The sequence below is a fragment of the Pinus tabuliformis genome, chromosome 9 (assembly GCF_031772625.1).
Source record: "Pinus tabuliformis cultivar Carrire ecotype Pingquan chromosome 9, CPIR1, whole genome shotgun sequence".
Taxonomy (NCBI): domain Eukaryota; kingdom Viridiplantae; phylum Streptophyta; class Pinopsida; order Pinales; family Pinaceae; genus Pinus; species Pinus tabuliformis.
The window spans coordinates 773650188-773670761 of NC_142307.1; the positions used below are offsets into that span (position 1 = coordinate 773650188).

The 20574-nt window shown below is 38.4% G+C and overlaps 1 protein-coding gene across 1 annotated transcript; it reads left to right on the forward strand.

The window, feature by feature from the left end:
- The first annotated feature begins 16333 nt into the window (after nucleotides 1–16333).
- LOC149151010 (DEAD-box ATP-dependent RNA helicase 53-like) lies at nucleotides 16334–20265 on the forward strand. The gene is given in 3 exon segments (XM_089439235.1): nucleotides 16334–17846; nucleotides 19377–19602; nucleotides 19605–20265. Coding segments are annotated over 3 exon segments (1152 nt in total). The 5' UTR covers nucleotides 16334–17291; the 3' UTR covers nucleotides 19976–20265.
- The last annotated feature ends 309 nt before the right edge of the window (nucleotides 20266–20574 follow it).

Consider the following 20574-nt stretch of genomic DNA (forward strand, 5'->3'; position numbering starts at 1 on the left):
CAAAATAAAGTTGAAATAATTAAGACCCCATATCTTTACAACCATTAGCCATTCCAAGTCAACAATGGGAGGAGGTTTCAATGGATTTTATCACAGATTTACCCAAGTCCGCAGGAAATAGTGTCATCATGGTGGTAGTTGATAGACTTACCAAGTATGGACACTTTTGTGCAATGTATCATTATTTCAAATCCAGTACACTCACTACTGCATTTGTGGAAATAGTTCAAAATCTACGTGGAAACCCAAAGATTATTGTAAGTGACAAAGATCCCATTTTCACTAAAAAACTTGGACAAGATTATTTTCTTTTCTTAGTACTCAATTAGCTCATAGCTCATATTATCATCCTCGACCTGATGGGAAAACTGAGATAGTGAACAAATGTTTGGAAGGATATCTTCATATATTTTGTATATTATAAACTAACTCAATGAGTTGGTTACCTCTGGAAAAAATGGTGGTATAACACTTCCTTTCATACCGCAACAAAAATGACCCCAATTTTGGCATTTTATGGATATCATCCACCGTCCATCACATCGTCTCTAAGAGATAATTCTAAGGTTCAAGCGGTGGAAGATCACATCAAGCATCTACAACAAGTTCTCCAACTATTAAAGAATAACCTAACTCTAGCATAGAATTGAATGAAACAACAAGTAGCCCAGCACCACAATGAAAGAAGTTTTGACGTGGGTGTTTGGGTATTTTTACGGCTACATCCATACAAACAAATGTACCTCAAGAAAGATAACAAGGATAATAAAATATCACCCAAGTAATATGGCCCTTATAGGGTGTTGCAAAATATTGGTATTGTAACAGCCCTGGTGAAAATTCCATGTAAATAAAAGTTAAAAAGAAAAATCAATAACCATGGTTATGGGACACTTATTCCAAGATGAATGTTGGGGAAAACATCCTAGTGTGGGTGTTCATTTGGTTTATTATTTCTAAGGAAATTGTCAAAGGCAATGTCAAAGGCTTTGGAAAGGAAAAATGGCATTTTTGGCAATTTATTTATGAAAATAATGGAAGGAGAAAAGGAAGGTGAAAGGTCACAAGTTGCATGTGAGGAGGAAAATGAAGGAAAATAGTGGAAAACTGAAGAAAATAGAGGCCTCATCAATAAAAGGCTTCTAAGGATCATTTGGTACCTTTTGTCAGTTTAGTTTTGGATCTCTCTCTTTATTCTCTCTCTCTCACACTCTTGGACACCTAGATTTTTCTTGGAGCACTTCAGCATTGGATCAAGACAAGAAAAGAAGGCAAGAGGAAGCAAAGATCAAGCAAGGAAGAGCATGATCAAGCATCTACAATGGGATTATTTGCAGGTATTGAGTTGCATGTATGTTTTCCTTGCTAATTTTGGCATGCATGGTTATGCATGTGTGTTCTTGGTTCTTTTGTTGTCATTTCCATTTTTTTTTCCAAGTGTGACAATGTTTTTTAACCTCGCCTTTCCGTTTCTAGATAGCCATTGTGTGATGGGGTTCTTATGTTTTGGTTGAGCTGGATTTCCGAATAGATTTGAAACTGAGTGAGGTAGTCTATGAAAGAAAGAACACGTGGCCTAGTGATCCCTGAATCGGAATGTGGATTGCGGTAAATCCTTGGCCTAGTAACCCTTGAATAGAACTGTGGGTTGTGGTAAAGCTAGATTTTGTGTTACCTCGGTGGGTCTAGGAATCCTTGACTAATGAATGGCAAGATATACGATAAATCCTAGAGGTGGGTGCCCTCAATCAAGCCTAGGAATCCTTGGTCAGTGAATGGCAGGATATATGGTAAGTCTTGGAGGGTTGAGTCTTGATTAGGGCCTGGTGATCCAGTGGGGATTGCAGTAAAGCTTAGAGAATAGGAGACAGGAAAATTCCTCACAGTGTAGGTGGAGAAATCTGGTGGCATCCATGCTTGTTTAGGGCATAATGATCTGGTGAGAATTGCGGTAAAGCCTGGTTTTAATGATGAGGGTGATATGTTTTAGCCTTGGGGAGCCCTAGTTGATTTTGGTTATGATTCCCACATTAATACTTGGAATATGGCACGGGGGTGATTGGCTAAAAGAAATATTTGTTTCAGCCAATCTATGGATGGGTGGTTCGTGGAAGTCCCATACCTGGTTGGTTTATGCATTCATTAATAAGAATTCCTTCTCCTTGGTATTTCATGTGTAGATGTATTGGTCTATATGTCGATTTTATGGTTGTTGTATCCTTGTCATTTTGATTGTTTATATATTGGTTATGAGTATGTTTTATGACAGTGATGATGTATGGCTCTCATCATGTTTTTATTTGTACATGAATGAACAATGAATATATAACCTAATAGATGATAATCCAGATAATGTGATAAGTCATCAATGATTCTTAGCGATTCTCAGATAAGTATGAGACCCCTATGCTTAGATCTGTTGTTATGATTTGTAGAATGCATATTTCTGACTTGTTTGACGAAATGCCTGTCATGGCTAGTAGGGGTCAGTTCACGTATTTTTTCAAGTATTTGCATCAGTACCCTTGTTTCAATGTTATTTATCATTTCTAGAATTCTCATGAAGTTCTGGGCAATGGCCTAAGACCTAGCCCTAAAAATTGGCACAGAATCTCGAGTCATAGGCTCAGAACTAGCTGAAAAATTCCCCAGTCGCTGGCATGCCCTTGTTGTGGGAGCGACTGGAGGGTCCTAGTCACATGAATTCCCATGTCATGGGAGTGAATGAGGCTCTAAGGTAGTGAAATGTCAAGTTTTCTCGGGGGATGGTCACCTAGAAGGGTTGGTTGGCTCCTGAAGGTTTTGTAGCAAGTGTCGAAAGTCTGAGTGGTTATGTGTTATCGGTTCCACTTCCTTAATTATACATGGGGAGTTGAATCACATCATAGTATCCTCTCGTCATATGTTTACTCCAGCGTACTAATTAACTTGTGTAAATGTGGGAGGAGGGTGTTACAAAGTGGTATCATAACATGGTTCTCCCCTTGGACCGAATGGGCAGTTTGTTGGTCATGCATTCATGTTGGTTACATATTTGTTATGTATACTTGTGGTATATGTGTTTGTTGCATACACATGGTGTTGTTCATGGTCACAGTTATGTTTCCATGTGAAAGTTGATGGTGTTGTTGTTGGATGTGTTTTTTGTGAGTGAATGATGGTTATGCATGTTTGTGCTTATATGTTGATTATGCATACATTGACATGGTGAAATTTTTCGTGCAAGAGGTCATGGTATGTGATCTGTATGGTCATGCATTGATAATGGTTGAAATGATTTTTATGTATTGTTATGATTATGTTTATACATGTATTATGCTAATCTGGTTGATCTTGCAGATGAGATATCCTCCCCAAACTATACTGAGGTATGTTGATTATGTTTATATTTTGGTTTAGCTAACATGGTATGCTTGGCAGGAAAAAGATCAAAGATGACTAGCAAGATGGTAGACTACAGTTCACGAGACTCTCCCTGTGGATTAGATCAGCAGCGTGGTATCGGGCACTCTTCTGACTTAGCAGATACATTGAGAAGTTTGAAGGCAGAAATAAGAAGTTGTAAAGCAAACAATGACATAATCATGTAGGCACAGGAGAAACAAGCAGAAGTCAGTGTAGTAATCCTTCAGAGTTTCTTAGAATTACAAATATAGGAACCACTTCGGATCAGCCATGGGCAGGAGGATAGGACTAATGGGGCATATGACAATATGTATCATGGTGGTCACAGGTCGAATAGGGATGACACGGTTAGATATGGAAGGATCTTGGATACTCAGGATAAGAGAGGTGATGGACACATGTACTATTCTAGTTCCAATTCTGAAAGGAACTATGATTGTCATCATTATCACCATTATAGGAGGAGTGACAAGGGATACTTTCTAGATGAGTTCAAGAAAGCTAAGCCACCTACCTTTGATGGATATTTGAAGAATCCGGAGATGCAGAGACTTGGTTACTTGGGTTGAAGAAATTATTTGAGTTGCATGAATACACAGAGAATATGAAGGATAGAATAGTTGTCTTAAACCTCAAAGGGAAAGCAAACATCTGGTGGGAAGATGTAAAATGGGTCAGAGACATTAGGACAGAAGATTTGAGTTGGCATGAATTCAAAAAGACTTTTCAGGAAGAAGCACTTGTCAGAAAGGTACCATGACACTAAGGCCAAAGAATTTTATTGGCTAAAGATGGGATCGATGATAGATGAGGAGTATATGACTAATTTCCTAGAGCTATTGAATTATGTACTGTATCTTAAGGATGAGAAGGCTAAAGTTCAAAAATTTGTCAGTGGATTGCCATTATCTTTTAGATATCGGATTAAGTATGATGAGCCTAGTCACTTGAGGAAGTTATTGGGAAATTGAAACACTGTTATGAGCAGTCAAAGTGTAAGAATGAATCTCAACAAGGATCGAAAGGGAAATATAAAGGTAAAGGTAAATGGCATCTGAAAAGAAAAATGTCGTAGAATGCAGAAGAGAAAGAGAATGTTGCACCATATAAGAAGTTCAACATAGCTAGACAAGGACATGGGTCACTGCAGTAGAATAGAGGTTATGGTACAGGATGGTTTGAGTGTTGGACTTGTGGTAAGGAACATATTAAGAGGGATTGTCAACAAAATTGGGGTGGTAGGCCTAAGATCTATAGTGCACATGAGGCTCAGACAGTTGGGGATGTTGGGAAAAGCATTCCACAAATTTATGCATCGTTGGATAACAAGTAGGCAGAGCACTAGGAAATTGTTATCGAGATGGATGGTAAGATTTGTGATCAAGTTGTTTCCATTTTTATTCACCCTGGATCTAATTATAGTTATGTTAGTCCTAACCTGGTGGATAAGTGTGGTTTGAATAAAGAAGTGCATGCAAAATCTTGATTAGTGCAGTTTCCTACAGGTATAAAGAAGAGAGTTCATCATTGGGTAAGAGCTTGTGTTTTTGAGTTGAATGGTATGCCCACCTCAACACATTTGAATTTATTGCCATTGGGATCATATAGTATGCTTTTGGGCATGGACTAGTTGTATCTTCATAGGACTAAAGTGGATTTTTATGACAAGGCCATTGAGTGTTTAGATGATAATGGGGAACAAATAATCTTCCAGGGTAAGAAGAAAGCAAAATTTGTTGGGATGGTGACAACTATGTAGGCAAAGTGCAGTCGCAGAAAAGGGTGTGTGTTATTTGCATTGCATATTTCTAGTGATAAAGGTAAGGATGTTGAGGATGCAGAGGTATTAAGAAGGTACCCAATCTTGCAACTGTTTCAGGATGTTTTTCCAGCAGAGATTTTAGATTCGTCGCCTCACAGGGAAAGTCTATTGAGTTGGTACTAGGGGTAGCACCAGCATGAAAAGCACCATATAGAACGAGCACACCAGAGTTATTGTAGTTGAAGTTACAGTTGAAGGAAATGCTTAACAAGGGATACATTAGACCAAGTGTATTACCTTGGGGTGCGCTAGTATTGTTTTTAAAGAAGAAGGATGGTACTCTCAGGGTATTCATTAATTATAGGCAGTTGAATAAGGTAACCATCAAGAACAGGTATACGTTGTCGAGGATTGATGACTTGATCAGTTGAAGGGAGAAATGGTGTTCTCGAAGATTGATTTGAGATCATGATATCATCAGGTATGCATTAAGGAAGAGGACATTTACAAGACATCTTTTCGGACTAGGTACACGCATTATGAGTTTGTTATAGTTCCATATGGTTTGACGAATGCTCCAACTACCTTTATGTGCTTGATGAATAGTGTATTGCGTCCTTATTTGGATAATTTTGTTATTGTATTCATTAATGATATATTGGTATATTCTGAAAATGAAGAAGAGCAGGACGAACACTTAGCAGTAGTATTGATATTGCTAAGAGAGCATCAGTTGTATGCCAAGCTTAGAAAATGTAGTTTCTTTTAGACAAAGGTACACTACTTGGGACATGTAGTCTCCAAGGAAGGCATAGCAGTGGATCTAGAAAAGATGGGCTATCATTGAGTGGGAAACTCCTAGGAATGTGGATGAGGTAATATCATTCATGAGGTTAGCAGGTTAGTACAGAAGGTTCATCAGGAACTTCTCATAGATTTATTATCCTATTATATCGTTGCAAAGAAAGGTAAGAAATTTGAATGGACAGAGGAATGTGCAGCAAATTTTGAGCAGTTGAAGTAGTTGTTGACAAATGCTCCAGTTTTAAAGAGTGCAGATCTAGACAAAGAGTTTGTGGTATGTACATATGCTTGCAAGAGAGGGCTTGGTGGAGTCCTTATGTAGGAAGAACAGATAGTATGTTATGAGTCACAGAAACTAAATAAGCATGAGCAAAATTACCCGACACATGATCTTGAGTTGGAAACGATCATCCATGCATTGAAGATGTGAAGAAACTATCTTCTTGGCAGGAGGTTTGTATTGATGAGTGATCATAGTGGATTGAGGTATCTATTTGACCAACTGAATCTGAATGCCAGGCAAGCTAGATGGTTGGACACGATTAGTGATTTTGACTTTGAGATCAGGTACATCAAGGGTAAGGAGAACAAGGTTGCAAATTCTCTTAGCAGGAGAGTACAAGTGAATCATATAGCAGCTATGAGTTCTTATGGGACAGAATCCCAAGATCTGATCTTAAAAGCAGCTCAACAGGATGACAAGTACATGGAGCTTATGCATAGATTTCAGCAGGGTACAGATGATCGGGATGTGAACTATTGTCTCACATCAGATGGCTTGATCAAATTTAGGGACTGGATATATGTGCTAGACAGTAGTGAGCTCAAGAAGACTATCTTGAGAGAGTTTCATGTGAAACCCTATTCAGGTCACCCAGGATACCAGAAGACATTGACAGTAGTGAAGAAGTTTTATTATTGGTCGAATCTAAGGAAGGACGTGGCTAGATGTTTGGATTGTGAATAGGTGAAAGCATAATGTAGGCATTCATGTGGATTACTACAGTCAATTCTGATCCCAGAGAGGAAGTAGGAGGTTATTTTCATGGATTTCATCACAGGTTTTTTGAGGACATCTAGACAACATGATTCCATCATGTTTGTGGTGGAAAAGTTGAATAAGGTAGCACACTTCATTCCAGTGAAGTCTACTTATTCGGCTAGTGATGTAGCACAGGACTTCATCAGATATGTGATTAGATTTCATGGTGTTTCGAAGAATATTGTTTCAAACAGGTATGCTACGTCCACTTCCAAGTTTTGGAAGGAGTTGTTCACAGGATTGGGGATAGAGTTGGCCTTCAGCACAACTTATCACCTAGAGACAGATGAACAGACAAAGAGGGTCAACAGGATATTGGAGGGCATGTTTAAAATGTATGTGATGGATCAATAGAGGATATGGGAGGAGTACCTTCTGTTGGTTGAGTTTTCTTATAACAATGGGTATCAGAAGTCACTGAGGGTGAGTCTGTTTGAGGCAATATATTGGCAGAGTTGTAATACTCACATCAGTTGGAGTGATCTAGTTAACAAGGTGTTGATTGGACCAGATATGTTGGAAGATATGGGACAGGAAATGCAAGTTATCAAGAAGAATATGTTGAAAATGGCAACAAGAAATGCTAAAAATAGAAGTGCTAAAAATAGCACTGCTATAAATAGCAGTTCGGGTACCAGTGTTGGACATAGCAACAAGGAATGAAAAATGGAAATGCTAAAAATAACATTGCTATAAATAGAATTTCAGGATGCATTCCAATTTTAGTTAGTCCCTAAACTAAAATTGAGAATTAAAATTCGAATTTGATCTTAGCAGCTATTTGTAAAATAATTAATTAATTCATCTTGAGTTAATTAGTTGGAGAAAATCAAACTTGAAGTGTATGTGAGGACATGACAGTTTCTCCATTAATTGAGGAATTTATCCATCAGTTAAAGAGATAAGGATGAGTTGTAATTTGAGTTATAATTAGTTGGCTCAGTTAACTGAGTCAAGTCCAGTTAGATTAATTCAAATAGCTTGTTGAATTAATTGTGAGTTCAGTTAGTTAATGCATGCATGCATGTAACCGTTGCACTTTAGATAACTGAATATTCTCTCATAAAGAACTCATGCATGTTAGTTCAGACAAAGACCCAGTTGAGATTCAAGGAAGGGATAGTGTACTATCAGTTGGAGTATTTTTCCTATATAGGAAACTCATCCCTGCAGAAGGAATTATCTCCTTTAGGTTTGTGCAGTTATTTCTAAGCCAAGTGAGCAGTGTGAGGTGGGAATTCACACAAGTGGAAGCACTGGACCCCAGGAAAAACTGCGCAAGGAAATAGGAGGCTTGGAGGGTAGAGGAGAAGGTTGTGAGAGCCTTTGACTATTTATGAGCAATATTGTTTGATTGCAGAGGGAGCATGATAGCTTGAGAGCTTATTCTTTTTGTAACTTGAACATATTTCCACTTGTATGATAATACAGATATTGTGGTTTTAGGTTGAGGCTTTCCACGGGTTATTTCTTCTATGTTATGTGTGATTGATTTCTCATTCTCAGTTATATGTGTTCTCATTGATCTTGCTCATATTCGATTAAGCTTCCACAAAGTTTGTTGTAGAAGTAGATCTTGTATTTTGCTTTAGTATATTGCATTATCAGGTGATCTACAGGGAGAATTTCTACATGGTATCAGAGCTAGCTGATCCATAGAGAAATTTCTACATGGTATCGGAGCAAAGGTGATCAAAGTGAAGAAAAATATACAAGAAGGGAGAAGTTTGAAGTTTGAGGTTTCTGAATATAGAAATCGAGTTCTTATCACATCTCAATTTCACCAATGGCACTCAACGGTTTAAGACTCGAGTATGACCTTGATGGTAGCTCAAATTATATAGCCTAGAAGGATCACATGGAAGCAGTATTAGAGGATAACGGTTTAAAGGACTTCATTGATCAAGAAGTCCCTAAGCCCATAGTGGCTAATGCTATAGAATTGGTGGAATGGAAGAAATGTGTGGCTAGAGTGAGGAGAATCCTCCTGGAGGGAGTTCGAGACCACATTGTCTCAAGCCTCCATGGGAAGGAGACATCGTTTTCAATGAGAAAACATTGAAAGTTCCATATCAGAACAACATCGATCAGAGGAAGCTGGTGCTGAAAGACAAGCTTCAGAAAATCAAGTGTGAAAAGGGCGACACGATCTCTACGTATCTGAACAAGCTCACCACCTGCAAGGATGAGCTTGGAAGTGTAGGAATCATGACAGCCGATGATGACATGGTGAGTCTTTCTCTCCTCGATCTTCCTAAGAGATGGCATAGCTACCAAGACTCGATAAATGGAAGAGAGAAATTGCCAGATTGGGAACGACTTTGGTCGGATCTGATGCAGGAGGAGATAAGAAGAAGCACCAGAGATGGTTCTTCATCCAAGGAGGATGAAGAAAATTGTTCCTTAGCGAGTAAGGCAAAGAAAGGGAAGGAGAAGGTTTCTCATCCCAAATCAAGTTCTTCCCATGGTGGGAAGAAGTTTGACAAATCGAAAGTGCGATGATTTCATTGTCATGAGGTGGGCCATTTTGCAACAAATTATCCATTGAAGAAATCCAAGATGGGATCCAAGGAAGGATCTGAAGGTGAGGCATTGGCCTCACAGTTCGAGTTCGATTTCACCCTCTTCGCATGCATGGTTTCATCCATGGTGGGATGTGGTTGGTTTCTTGACAGTGGAGCTTCATTCCACATGACCGATGATAAGATTTTTTTCAGTACCTTGGAGGAGAAAGATCTCCAGATACTCATAGTGATGGGTAATGATGAAAAGTATAGTGTCTTGAGAGTAGGCACCATTGTTTTTCAGAGGGAGCATGGAGCTCGCATTACCTTAACCGATGTCAAGTATGTACCAGGTCTGAAGAAAAATTTGGTATCGATCGCAATGCTGGAAGAAAAAGGCTATGATGTAGTCTTCAGTAAGGGAAAGGTATTCCTTCGACACATCACCACTAGACAGGTGAAGAAAATCAGTTTACGAGTCAAGAACCTATATGCTCTCGAGGTTCAAGATGCATGAAAAGCCTTGAGGAGCAAGGAAACTGATGGAGACTTGGTGGTTGAGAGGGAGAGTACATTACCTCTCAACATGGAGCGCCAAAAGAAGTCTCAGAAAATTGTGGAGGAGCCACAATTGGTGAAACAACTTCAGGAGGTTGTGGAGCAACCACAACTAGAGAATCTGAGAGGAGATCAAGTGGATGCATCCACTCATGCAAAGACCTCCAGTAGGGGGAAATTTCAAGCCAAGTGGGCAGAGGGAGCACATGCATCCATACCTCCAGGTAGGAGGTGCGGTGATGTGGAGTGACAGTCCTTAAGAAGGCTGGAATAGGGGCAAGATCATTGAGGTACCTAACCTTTTTTATTAGACCTTGCTACGAGAGCCCCGACAAGGAGTAGCAGGTCTGGCTGAGTGGGTAGAGGCAGATGCAGATGGAGCAGCAGAGAGAGCTACAATGCAGGAATCCCAAGACAGTGCAGAGCTAGCTGGCTGCAACAATGCGAGAGGCACAGGAGTGTTGCACCAGTGCAGGATGGCACAGAGACATGTGCAATAGTGCGAGATGCATGGAGTGTTGCAACAGCTCAGAGGTCAGAGAGGGAGCACTTGTTAGCGGCAAAGGGAGCTTCGGCATCAGAGGGTGTTTCTAACCCAACAGGGAGGTCAGTTGGGAGATTTTTTGTTTCTAGAGTTGTTGGAGCAATAACACTTGGGAGAAGTGTTGCATGCAAAACACTCTAAAGGTCCAAGATCAGGTTCGAGTTGAATACCTTTCTTGTTGAGAGGGAGTGTTGAAAATGGCAACAAGAAATGCTAAAAATAGAAGTGCTAAAAATAGCAATCCAGGTACCAATGTTGGACATAGCAACAAGGAATGAAAAATGGAAATGCTAAAAATAGCATTGTTATAAATAGCATTTCGGGATGGATTCCAATTTTAGTTAGTCCCTGAAAGAAAACTGAGAATTAAAATTCGAATTTTATCTTAGCAGCTATTTGTAAAATAAATAATTAATTCATCTTGAGTTAATTAGTTAGAGAAAATCAAACATGAAGTCTGTGTGAGGACATGCAACAGTTTCTCCATTAATTGAGGAATTTATCCATCAATTAAAGAGATAAGTATGAGTTGTAATTTGAGTTGTAATTAGTTGGCTCAGTTAATTGAGTCAAGTACAGTTAGATTAATTCAAACAATTTGTTGAATTAATTGTGAGTTCAGTTAGTTAATGCATGCATGCATGTAACTGCTGCACTTCAGATAACTGAATATTTTCTCATAAATAACTCATGCATGTCAGTTCAGATAGAGACCCAGTTGAGATTAAAGGAAGGGACAATATACTATCAGTTGGAGGATTTTTCCTATATAGAAAACTCATCCATGCAGAAGGAATTATCTCCTTCAAGTTTGTGCAATTATTTATGAGCCAAGTGAGCAGTGTGAGGTGGGAATTCACACAAGTGGAAGCACTGGACCCCAGGAAAAACTGCACAAGGAAATAGGAGGCTTGGAGGGCAGAGGAGAAGGTTATGAGAGCCTTTGACTGTCTATGAGCAGTATTGTTTGATTGCAGAGAGAGCAGGATAACTTGAGAGCTGATTCTTTTTGTAACTTGAACATATTTCCACTTGTATGATAATAAAAAGATTGGGGTTTTAGGCTGAGGCTTTCCCCAGGTTATTTCTTCTATGTTATGTGTGATTGATTTCTCATTCTCAGTTATATGTGTTCTCATTGATCTTGCTCATATTCGATTAAGCTTCCGCAAAGTTTGTTGTAGAAGTAGATCTTGTATTTTGCTTTAGTATATTGCATTATTAGGTGATCTACAGTGAGAATTTCTACATGGTATCAGAGCTAGCTGATCCATAGAGAAATTTCTATAGAATATAAAGGCAGCGTAGTATAGGCAGAAAATTTATGCAGATCAGAACAAGCTGTTTGAGTTTCAGGTTGGGTAACATGCGTATTTGCACATCAAGCCCAAGAGGAGCTCCTTGCGGATTGGATCATGTGCCAAGATGGCACCTCAATTTTGTGAACCTTTCAATATTCTTGAAAGCATTAGACCATTAGCCTATCGACTTTCACTGCCTCTGACAGTGAAAGTCCATGATGTTTTCCTTGTGTCATTCATTGAGAAGTATGCTAAATATGTTTATCATGTGATTGACTGGTTTGTATTGAAGGTGGAGCCAAATGGAAAATTCCAGCCGAAACCTTAGTGTATATTGTAGAGAAATATTCTCATGCTCCGGAACTGAGCAATTGAGCAGGTTAAAGTGCAGTGGAAGCACTTTGGGCCCGATGAAGCTACATGAGAGATGGTGGATTAGATGCGGGCTATGTATCCTTCTCTATTCACTAGTTGAGTGAATGTTTTTGGTATATGTTTGGTGTGATGTTTTTGGTATATGTACATATGTATATGGATGTAAATATCGCTATGAGATGTGTTATAAATCTCCAATAAGTGGTATGAGTGTCATGTCATTATGGTTTTCATGTTGTTATGTTGTCATGTTGGTTGTTTCTCAGCAAGTTGATCATTGTAAATATTGCATCGAGCTAAGTTATAAACCCACATGTACAGTATGTTTTGCTTATAGCAGTTTTTTTAATTGTAGGTGTCGTTGAACACCAAGGACGATGTTCCACAGAGGGCGAGGATTTTGTAACAGCCCCGGTGAAAATACCATGTAAATAAAAGTTAATAAAGGAAAAAATAACCACGGTTATGGGACACTTATTCCATGTTGAATGTTGGGAAAAACATCCTAGTGTGGGTGTTCATTTGGTTTATTATGGCTAAGTAAATTGGAAAAGGCAATGGCAAAGGCTTTGGAAAGGAAAAATGGCATTTTTGAAAAATTATTTATGAAAATAATGGAAATTAGGAGAAAAAGAAAGGTGAAAGGTCACAAGTTGCATGTGAGGAGGAAAATGAAGGACAATAATGTAAAAGTGAAGAAAAAATAGGCCTCATTAATAAAAAGTCTTATGAGGATCAGTTGTTACCTTTTGTCAGTTTAACCTTTTGTTAGTTCAGTTTTGGAGCTCTCTCTCTATTCCCCCTCTCTCCCACCCTTGGACACTTCGATTTTCTTGGAGCACTTAAACATTGGATCAAGAAAAGCAAAGAAGGTAAGAGGAAGCAAAGATCAAGCAAGGAAGAGCAGTATCAAGTAGCTACAACGAGATTGTTTGCAAGTATCGAGTTGAATGTATGATTTCCTTGCTAGTTTTGGCATGCATGGTTATGCATGTGTGCTCTTGGTTCTCTTATTGTCATTGGCATAGGTTTTTCCAGGTTTGATAGTGTTCTTCAGCATCGCCTTGCTATTTCCAAATAGCCATGGTATGATGGGGTTCTCATGTTTTGGTTGAGCTGAATTTGTGGATGGATTCGAAACTAAGTAAGGTGGTCTCTAAAAGAAATATCACATGGCCTAGTGATCCTTGAATCAGATTGCGAATTGCGGTAAATCCTTGACTTAGTAGCCCCTGAACCGGACTGTGGATTGTGGTAAAGTCAAATTTTGTGTTACCTCGGTGGGCCTAGGAATCATCGATCGGTGAATGGTGGGATATATGGTAAATCCTAGATGTGGGTGCCCTCAATCAGGCCTAGGAATCTTTGGCTGGTGAATGGCATGATATACGGTAAATCCTAGAGGTTGGAGTCTTGATTAGGGCCTAGTGGTCTGGTGGGGATTGCGGTAAAGTCTAGAGACTAGGAGACATGCAAATTCCTCACGGTGTAGGTGGAGAAATCTGGTGGAATCCATGCCTGTGAGGTGGTTTAGCCTCAGGAATCCCTGGTTGATTTTGGTTATGAGTCCCACATTCATGCTTGGAATATGGCACAAGGGTGATTGGTTGAAAGAAAGATTTGGTTTAGCCAATCTATGGTCGGGTGGTTCATGGAAGTCTCATATTTGGTTGGCTTATGCATTCATTAATAATAATTCCTTCTCCTTGGTATTTCATGTGTAAATGTATTGGTCTATACATGGATTTTAAGGTTGTTGTATCCATGTTGTTTATGTTGTTTATATACTAATTGTGAGTATTTTTTATGACAGTGATGATGTATGGATCTCATCATGTTTTGATTTATACATTAATGAAAAATGAATATATGACCTAATACATGATAATGCAGCTAATGTGATAAGGCATCAATGCTTCATAGCGATTCTCAGATAAGTATGAGACCCCTATGCTCAGATATATTGTTATGACCTATAGAATGCATGTTTTTGACATGTTTGATGAAATGTTTATCATGGAGAGTAGGGGTCATTTCAAGTATTTTTTCAATTATTTGCATCAGTACCATTGTTTTCATATTATTTACCATTTATGGAAGTCTCATGAAATTTTGGGCAGTGACCTGAGGCATAGCCCTAAAAAGTGGCATAGAATCCAGGGTCGCGAGCTCAGAATTAGATGGAAAAGTCCCCAATCGCTGGCATACCCTTGTTGTGGGAGCGACTGGAACATCCCAGTCGCATGCATGCCCATGTCATAGGATCAACTAAAGCTCTAAGGCAGTGAAATGTCAAGTTGTCTCAAGGGTTGGTAACCTGGAAGGTTTGGTTGGCTCCTAAAGGTTTTGTAGCATGTGTAGAAGGTCATATTGGTTATATGTTGTCGGTTCCACTTCCTTAGTTGTACATGGGGATTTTAATCACATCATAGTAGCCTCTCGTCACATGTTTACCCTAGCAGATCCACTAACTTTGGTAAATGTGGGAGGAGGGTGTTGCAAATATTATGGCATACAAATTAGAGTTACTTGCATTTTCACGAGTACACCCAGTTTTCCATGTTTCATACTTAAATAAGGTTATAGGTGACAAGCCCCCAGTTCAAACTATATTACCAAAACTTGACGAGGAAGGAAAATCGTATTGGAACCTAAAGCAATCATGGAAACAAGAATCCGATAGCTATGGAATCGATCAATTTCATATTATCTTATTAAGTGGAAGAACTTACCTGTTGAAGATTTCACATGGGAGGATGAGTATTTTATACATAAGTATCCAAAATTACTCAAGTGTTGAGGATAACTCTTTTTTGAAGGAGAGGGGCATGTTAGGTCCCTATAATACTAGTGTAGCCCCTATAAAGTTATTGTTGTGCCCTTATATTATTATTGTTAAGTAGGCCCTAATAATATATTGACCCTTTAAAATCCTATATATATCAAGGAGGTCTTGTCATTTGAATCATCCACAAATTGTTCATTTAGGTGATGGAAAATGATGTTTCCCCCTCGAAGTGGCTAATCATCAAGTCATTGATCTATCTTTTCTTATGTTTCTACATTATTTTGATTTAGATATTGCTGGTTCTCGGATTGTCCTGGCAACGAAGGACAACCTAGAAAAACATTCATTGAGGGTTTAAAAACCCTTCCACTTTAGGTGAATAGGGTTGGCCTCCCTCCACCTTAGGGGTTATTCCTTGTTCTAATGTTAATTAAATAAATATTCTTTAAAAGAAAAATAATAAGGCCATATTTATGATAAAAGAGGGTTTTAAATAAAATGAGGTTCTAGGGAAAGAAAGGTGGTAGGCACGTAAGGTATGGAACTTCTTTAAATAAAATTATCATTTATGAAAAAATGAGTTTAAATAATATATCATAATTCACACGTAACATGAGGGTTAGTAAGAATTAAAATTAAAATTAAAAGGAAGTTAGAACAAACTGGCTTAAATGTATCTAATAGAAATGTGTAGTTAAAATAATAAGACATCAAGTACCATTATTAATTTACTCTGCACAAACAATTAGAATATTTAATTTAAGAATTTCTAAATAATAAATATTGGAGAAAAATTAAATCAAATTTGTGTCAAAGATTAAAGAACATGATCAAGTCAAATTATTCTCAATAAACCACATGTGTGAGTAAAATAAATACAATATAAGGAACAACAATAAAATTAAAAGAAATGAAACAAAAAACTAATTTTTGTGGTATTTAAGTTTAATGTGCGAGTAAACCCTGGATAACATGTATCATTTTAGAACTCAACCTACAAAAAATAAACTCAAATCTAAAACAACTCTCCTAACTGCCACTGTGTACTCATCTACACTATCAAATCAAATGTTAGACGATTGAAATGTTTTAGGTCATTAGATCTATTATCTCCCCTATTTACGCTTAACTACCTAACTAACTCACTCGCTGATACAAATCTCTCTTCTCTTTCGCCTGGCTACGAAATACGGCCCTCTCTTTATCTGAAAGTGTTAGTGATTTCATGTATCTAGATTGGGATAAAGAATCGATGGTCCAGGTAAACAACTGAGTTCGAAAGCAGCCAAAGATGCTACGGCTTTTCCCCTATTGAAAACCGAGTTCGAAAGCAACCAAAGTCGTTGAGGCTTTTCCCCTATTGAAATCCCTCAATGGAGGAGGACCAATAGGTCTTCGATTCTCCTCATGTTCGTTTCCTCTAAAGAATCTCGTTTCGGTAAACCTTTTGTTGTTTGTGTCTCGGGGTTTCACTTAAAGGGTTTCAATCCTCTGAAGCCTACAATCTGCTAGCCACTACAACGTGGTTCCTTCAATTGTTCCGAAATTGAAATGCATGGTAGGAAAACAGTTGAGTTTGAAGGCAGCCAAAGCCGTTACGGCTTTTTCCCTATTGAAATCCCTCAATGGAGGAGGACCAACAAGGATTTGATTCTCTTCGTATTCGTTTCCTCTAAATAATATCATTTTGATAAACCCTTTGTCGCCCGTCTCTCGGGGTTTCACTTAAAGGGTTTCAGTCCTCCAAAGCCTGCAATTCACCAGTCAGTATGACGTGGCTGCTTCAATTGTTCCGAATTTGAACAACATGGCAGGCAGACAACTGAGTTCAAAGGTAGCCAAAGCCGTTGCAATTTTTTCCCTATTAAAATCCCTCAATGGAGGAGGTCCAACAGGGCTTTGATTATCCTCATGTTCGTTTCCTCTAAAGAATCTCGTTCTGATAAACCCTTTGTCACCGTTCTCTTGGGGTTTCACTTGAAGTGTTTCAATCCTCTGAAGCCTACAATCCGCCAGTCAGTATGACATCAGGAGATCTAATATCATCAACGACGATATTAGCTAGGTTAGATGCTTCCACGCTCCAGTCGAAGCGTTCGATTGTAGTGTGGGCTCCCAGTTGTTGGTGGAATATGCAATCGCAGAGGATGAGAGCCATGCCTCTCGGGTGTCAGGAGGTTGAGATGCCTCGGAAAAGATACGGCGACTATGATACAAAAATTTAGAGCCAAAAAGAAAGTCGGCGATGACGATGAAGGTTTTCATGTTGCCAAGCTCAGAATTGATGAAGAAATTATTAATTCTCTCGATAGGCGTGGTATTACTAGATTGTTCCCCATTCAAAAAGCAGTGTTGAAACCAGTAATGCAAGGTTGTGACATGATTGATCATGCCATGACAGGAACTCGAAAAACTCTTGCCTTTGGAATCTCAGTCTTGGACAAAATCATTCACAACCATAAGAATGGGCGTGGATCCTATCCCTTGGCAATTGTCTTGGCTCCAACACAAGAACTTTCATGCCAAGTTGACAAGGAATTCCAAGAATCTGCTCCAAGCCTAGATACTCTTTGTTGTTATGGGGGTGTACCTATAATGAGTCAAATAAATGTTCTTAGAAGGGGTTTAGATGTTGTTGTTGAAACACTTGGTCGCATCATTGATCTAATCAATCGTGGTGCATTAGTCTTGTCAGAAGTAGAGTTTATTGTTTTGGATGAGGCTGACCAGATGCTAAATGTGGGCTTCGATGAAGATGTTGAGGTGATTATGGAAAGATGGCTGAAAATGCGTCAGAGTATGCTTTTTTTCTACTACAATGCCTTTCTGGCTACAGAGGGTTTCAAGGAAATATTTAAATGATCTGGTTGTTATCGATCGTGTTGGTCAATCATCACAGAAGTTGGCAGAAGAAATCTCACTTTATTATATTGCTACATCCACCTATGGTATATGCTTGATTCTCAACCCATTGATAACTAAATATACCAAAGGGGGAAAATGTATTGTTTTCACTCAAACAAAGTCAGATGCAGAGATTTTGTTGGTGGAATTGGGTCGAGTACTTGGATGTGAGCCTCTTCATGGTGATATCTCACAGAATCAGCGAGAGAGGACTCGTGTTGGCTTTCGTGAGGGCTGTTTTAATCTGTTGGTTGCTACCGATGTCGCTACATCTGGTCTTGATATTCCTAATGTGGATCTCGTTATTCATTTTGAGCTCCCAACAACTTCAGATATTTTTGTGCATATATCAGGGCGAATAGGGCATGCTGGTAGGACTCGAAATGCTATCCTTATCCATACCGACCAACAGATTAGGCAAGTTAAGATGCACATTGTATTTACCAGCAAGTGCAAATGAATTATATCCTTTGTGGCATATTTTAGTGAAAATTCACTCTATTTTTCTTAGTGAGTAATTGTAGCTGTGTATGGAATATGTCATTTGAAAAGAAAATGCACATTGTAATTACCAACAAGTGCAAATGAATTGTATCCTCTGTAGCATATTTTAGTGAAAAGCATAGATATATTAACTACTGTGATCTTCGTTCAGAATATAGAACATATGCAATATATAACTATTGTTGACCTAGAAATATTCAATGCACCTAGTATTGTAGAGTGTATTGGCGGTGGACCGATCACTCCAGGATTCCACCTTGTTTTTATTTGCAAATATAAAAAAAATTGATTTTTTTTCTTAGATTTGGCAATTTTATTTACATAGGACTCTGCGCAACTATTGCAGGTGTGCTGGGAGAATTTTTCTCTTTATTTTGACTTAAGGACCTAGGCATCTGATCAAGTCAAGTCTTTATTCAAGAAGAGCCAAGGCCAAGGATATATAAGCAAATAAGGGAAAACACTTTCTGTCCATGTCTTCCAAAGGAATTTTTTTTTGTCTATAACCTCTAAACAAGTACCAAGTTTTCTTCTGCTCTATCCTGAATCATAGAGGAAATGTTCACAACACCTTGGACCATGTATTTTGTTTTCCTACTTTTATAACACAAAATTTATTACAGTAAGAGAATGCTTCGTGTCCTTATGGATTTTTATCATAATATATATCATCAAATTTAGACCACCTTTATTCTATTTTCATTATAACATTATGTGTCTACAAGTTCACTTAAAAGTTTGGTTTTGAATCTACTACAATGAATATTTGTTGTTATATTATTTCGAGTACCATATCGTGGTGCATTAGTCTTGTCAGAAGTACAGTTTATTATTTTGGATGAGGCTGACCAGATGCTGAATGTGGGATTTGATGAAAATGTTGAGGTGATTATGGAAAGATGGCCGAAAAGGCGTCAGAGTATGTTTTTTTCTGCTAGAATGCTTGTCTGGGTGCAGAGGCTTTTGAGGAAATATTTAAAGGATCCAATTTTTATCGATCGTGTTGGTGAATCATCTCAGAATTTTCCAGAAGAAATCTCACTTTATTATATTGTTGCATCCACCTATGGGAAACGCTCAATTCTCAACCCATTGATAACTGAATATGCCAAAGGGGCAAATGTATTGTATTCACTCAAACAAACTCAGATGCGGATAGTTTGTCGGTGGCACTGGGTCGGGTACTTGCATGTGAACCTCTTCATGGTGATATCTCACAGAATCAGCAAGAGAGGACTCTTGCTGGCTTTCGTGAGGGGTGTTTTAATCTGCTAATTGCTACCGATGTCGCTGCATTTGGTCTTGATATTCCTAATGTGGATCTTGTTATTAATTATGAGCTCCCAACAACTTCAGATATTTTTGTGCATAAATCAGGGCGAACAGGGCGAGCTGGTAGGACCGACAATGCTATCCTTATCCATACCGACCAACAGATTAGGAAAGTTAAGATGCACATTGTATCTACGAGCAAGTGCAAATGAATTGTATCCTTTGTAGCATATTTTAGTGAAAATTCACTATGGTTTTCTTAGTGAGTATTGTAGTTGTGTATGGAATATGTCGTTTGAAAAGAAAATGCACATTGTAATTACCAGCAAGTGCAAATGAATTGTATCCTCTGTAGCATATTTTAGTGGAAAACATAGATATCTTAACTGTTGTGATCTTTGTGTAGAACATTGAACATACACAATATATAACTATTGTTGACCTAGAAATATTCAATGCACCTAGTATTGTAGTGTGTATTGGTGATGGATTGATCGCTCTACGATTCCACCTTGTTTTTCTTTGCAAATATAAATAAAATTGGGATTTTGCTTAGATTTGAAAATTTTATTTACATAGGACTAGTATTGTAGTGTGTATTGGTGATGGATTGATCGCTCTACGATTCCACCTTGTTTTTCTTTGCAAATATAAATAAAATTGGGATTTTGCTTAGATTTGAAAATTTTATTTACATAGGACTGTGCGCAGCTATTGTAGGTGTGCTGGGAGAAATTTGCTCGTTATTTTGACTTAAGGCCCTGGGCATCTGAACGAGCCGAGTCTTTATTCGAGCGGAGCCAAGGCCAAG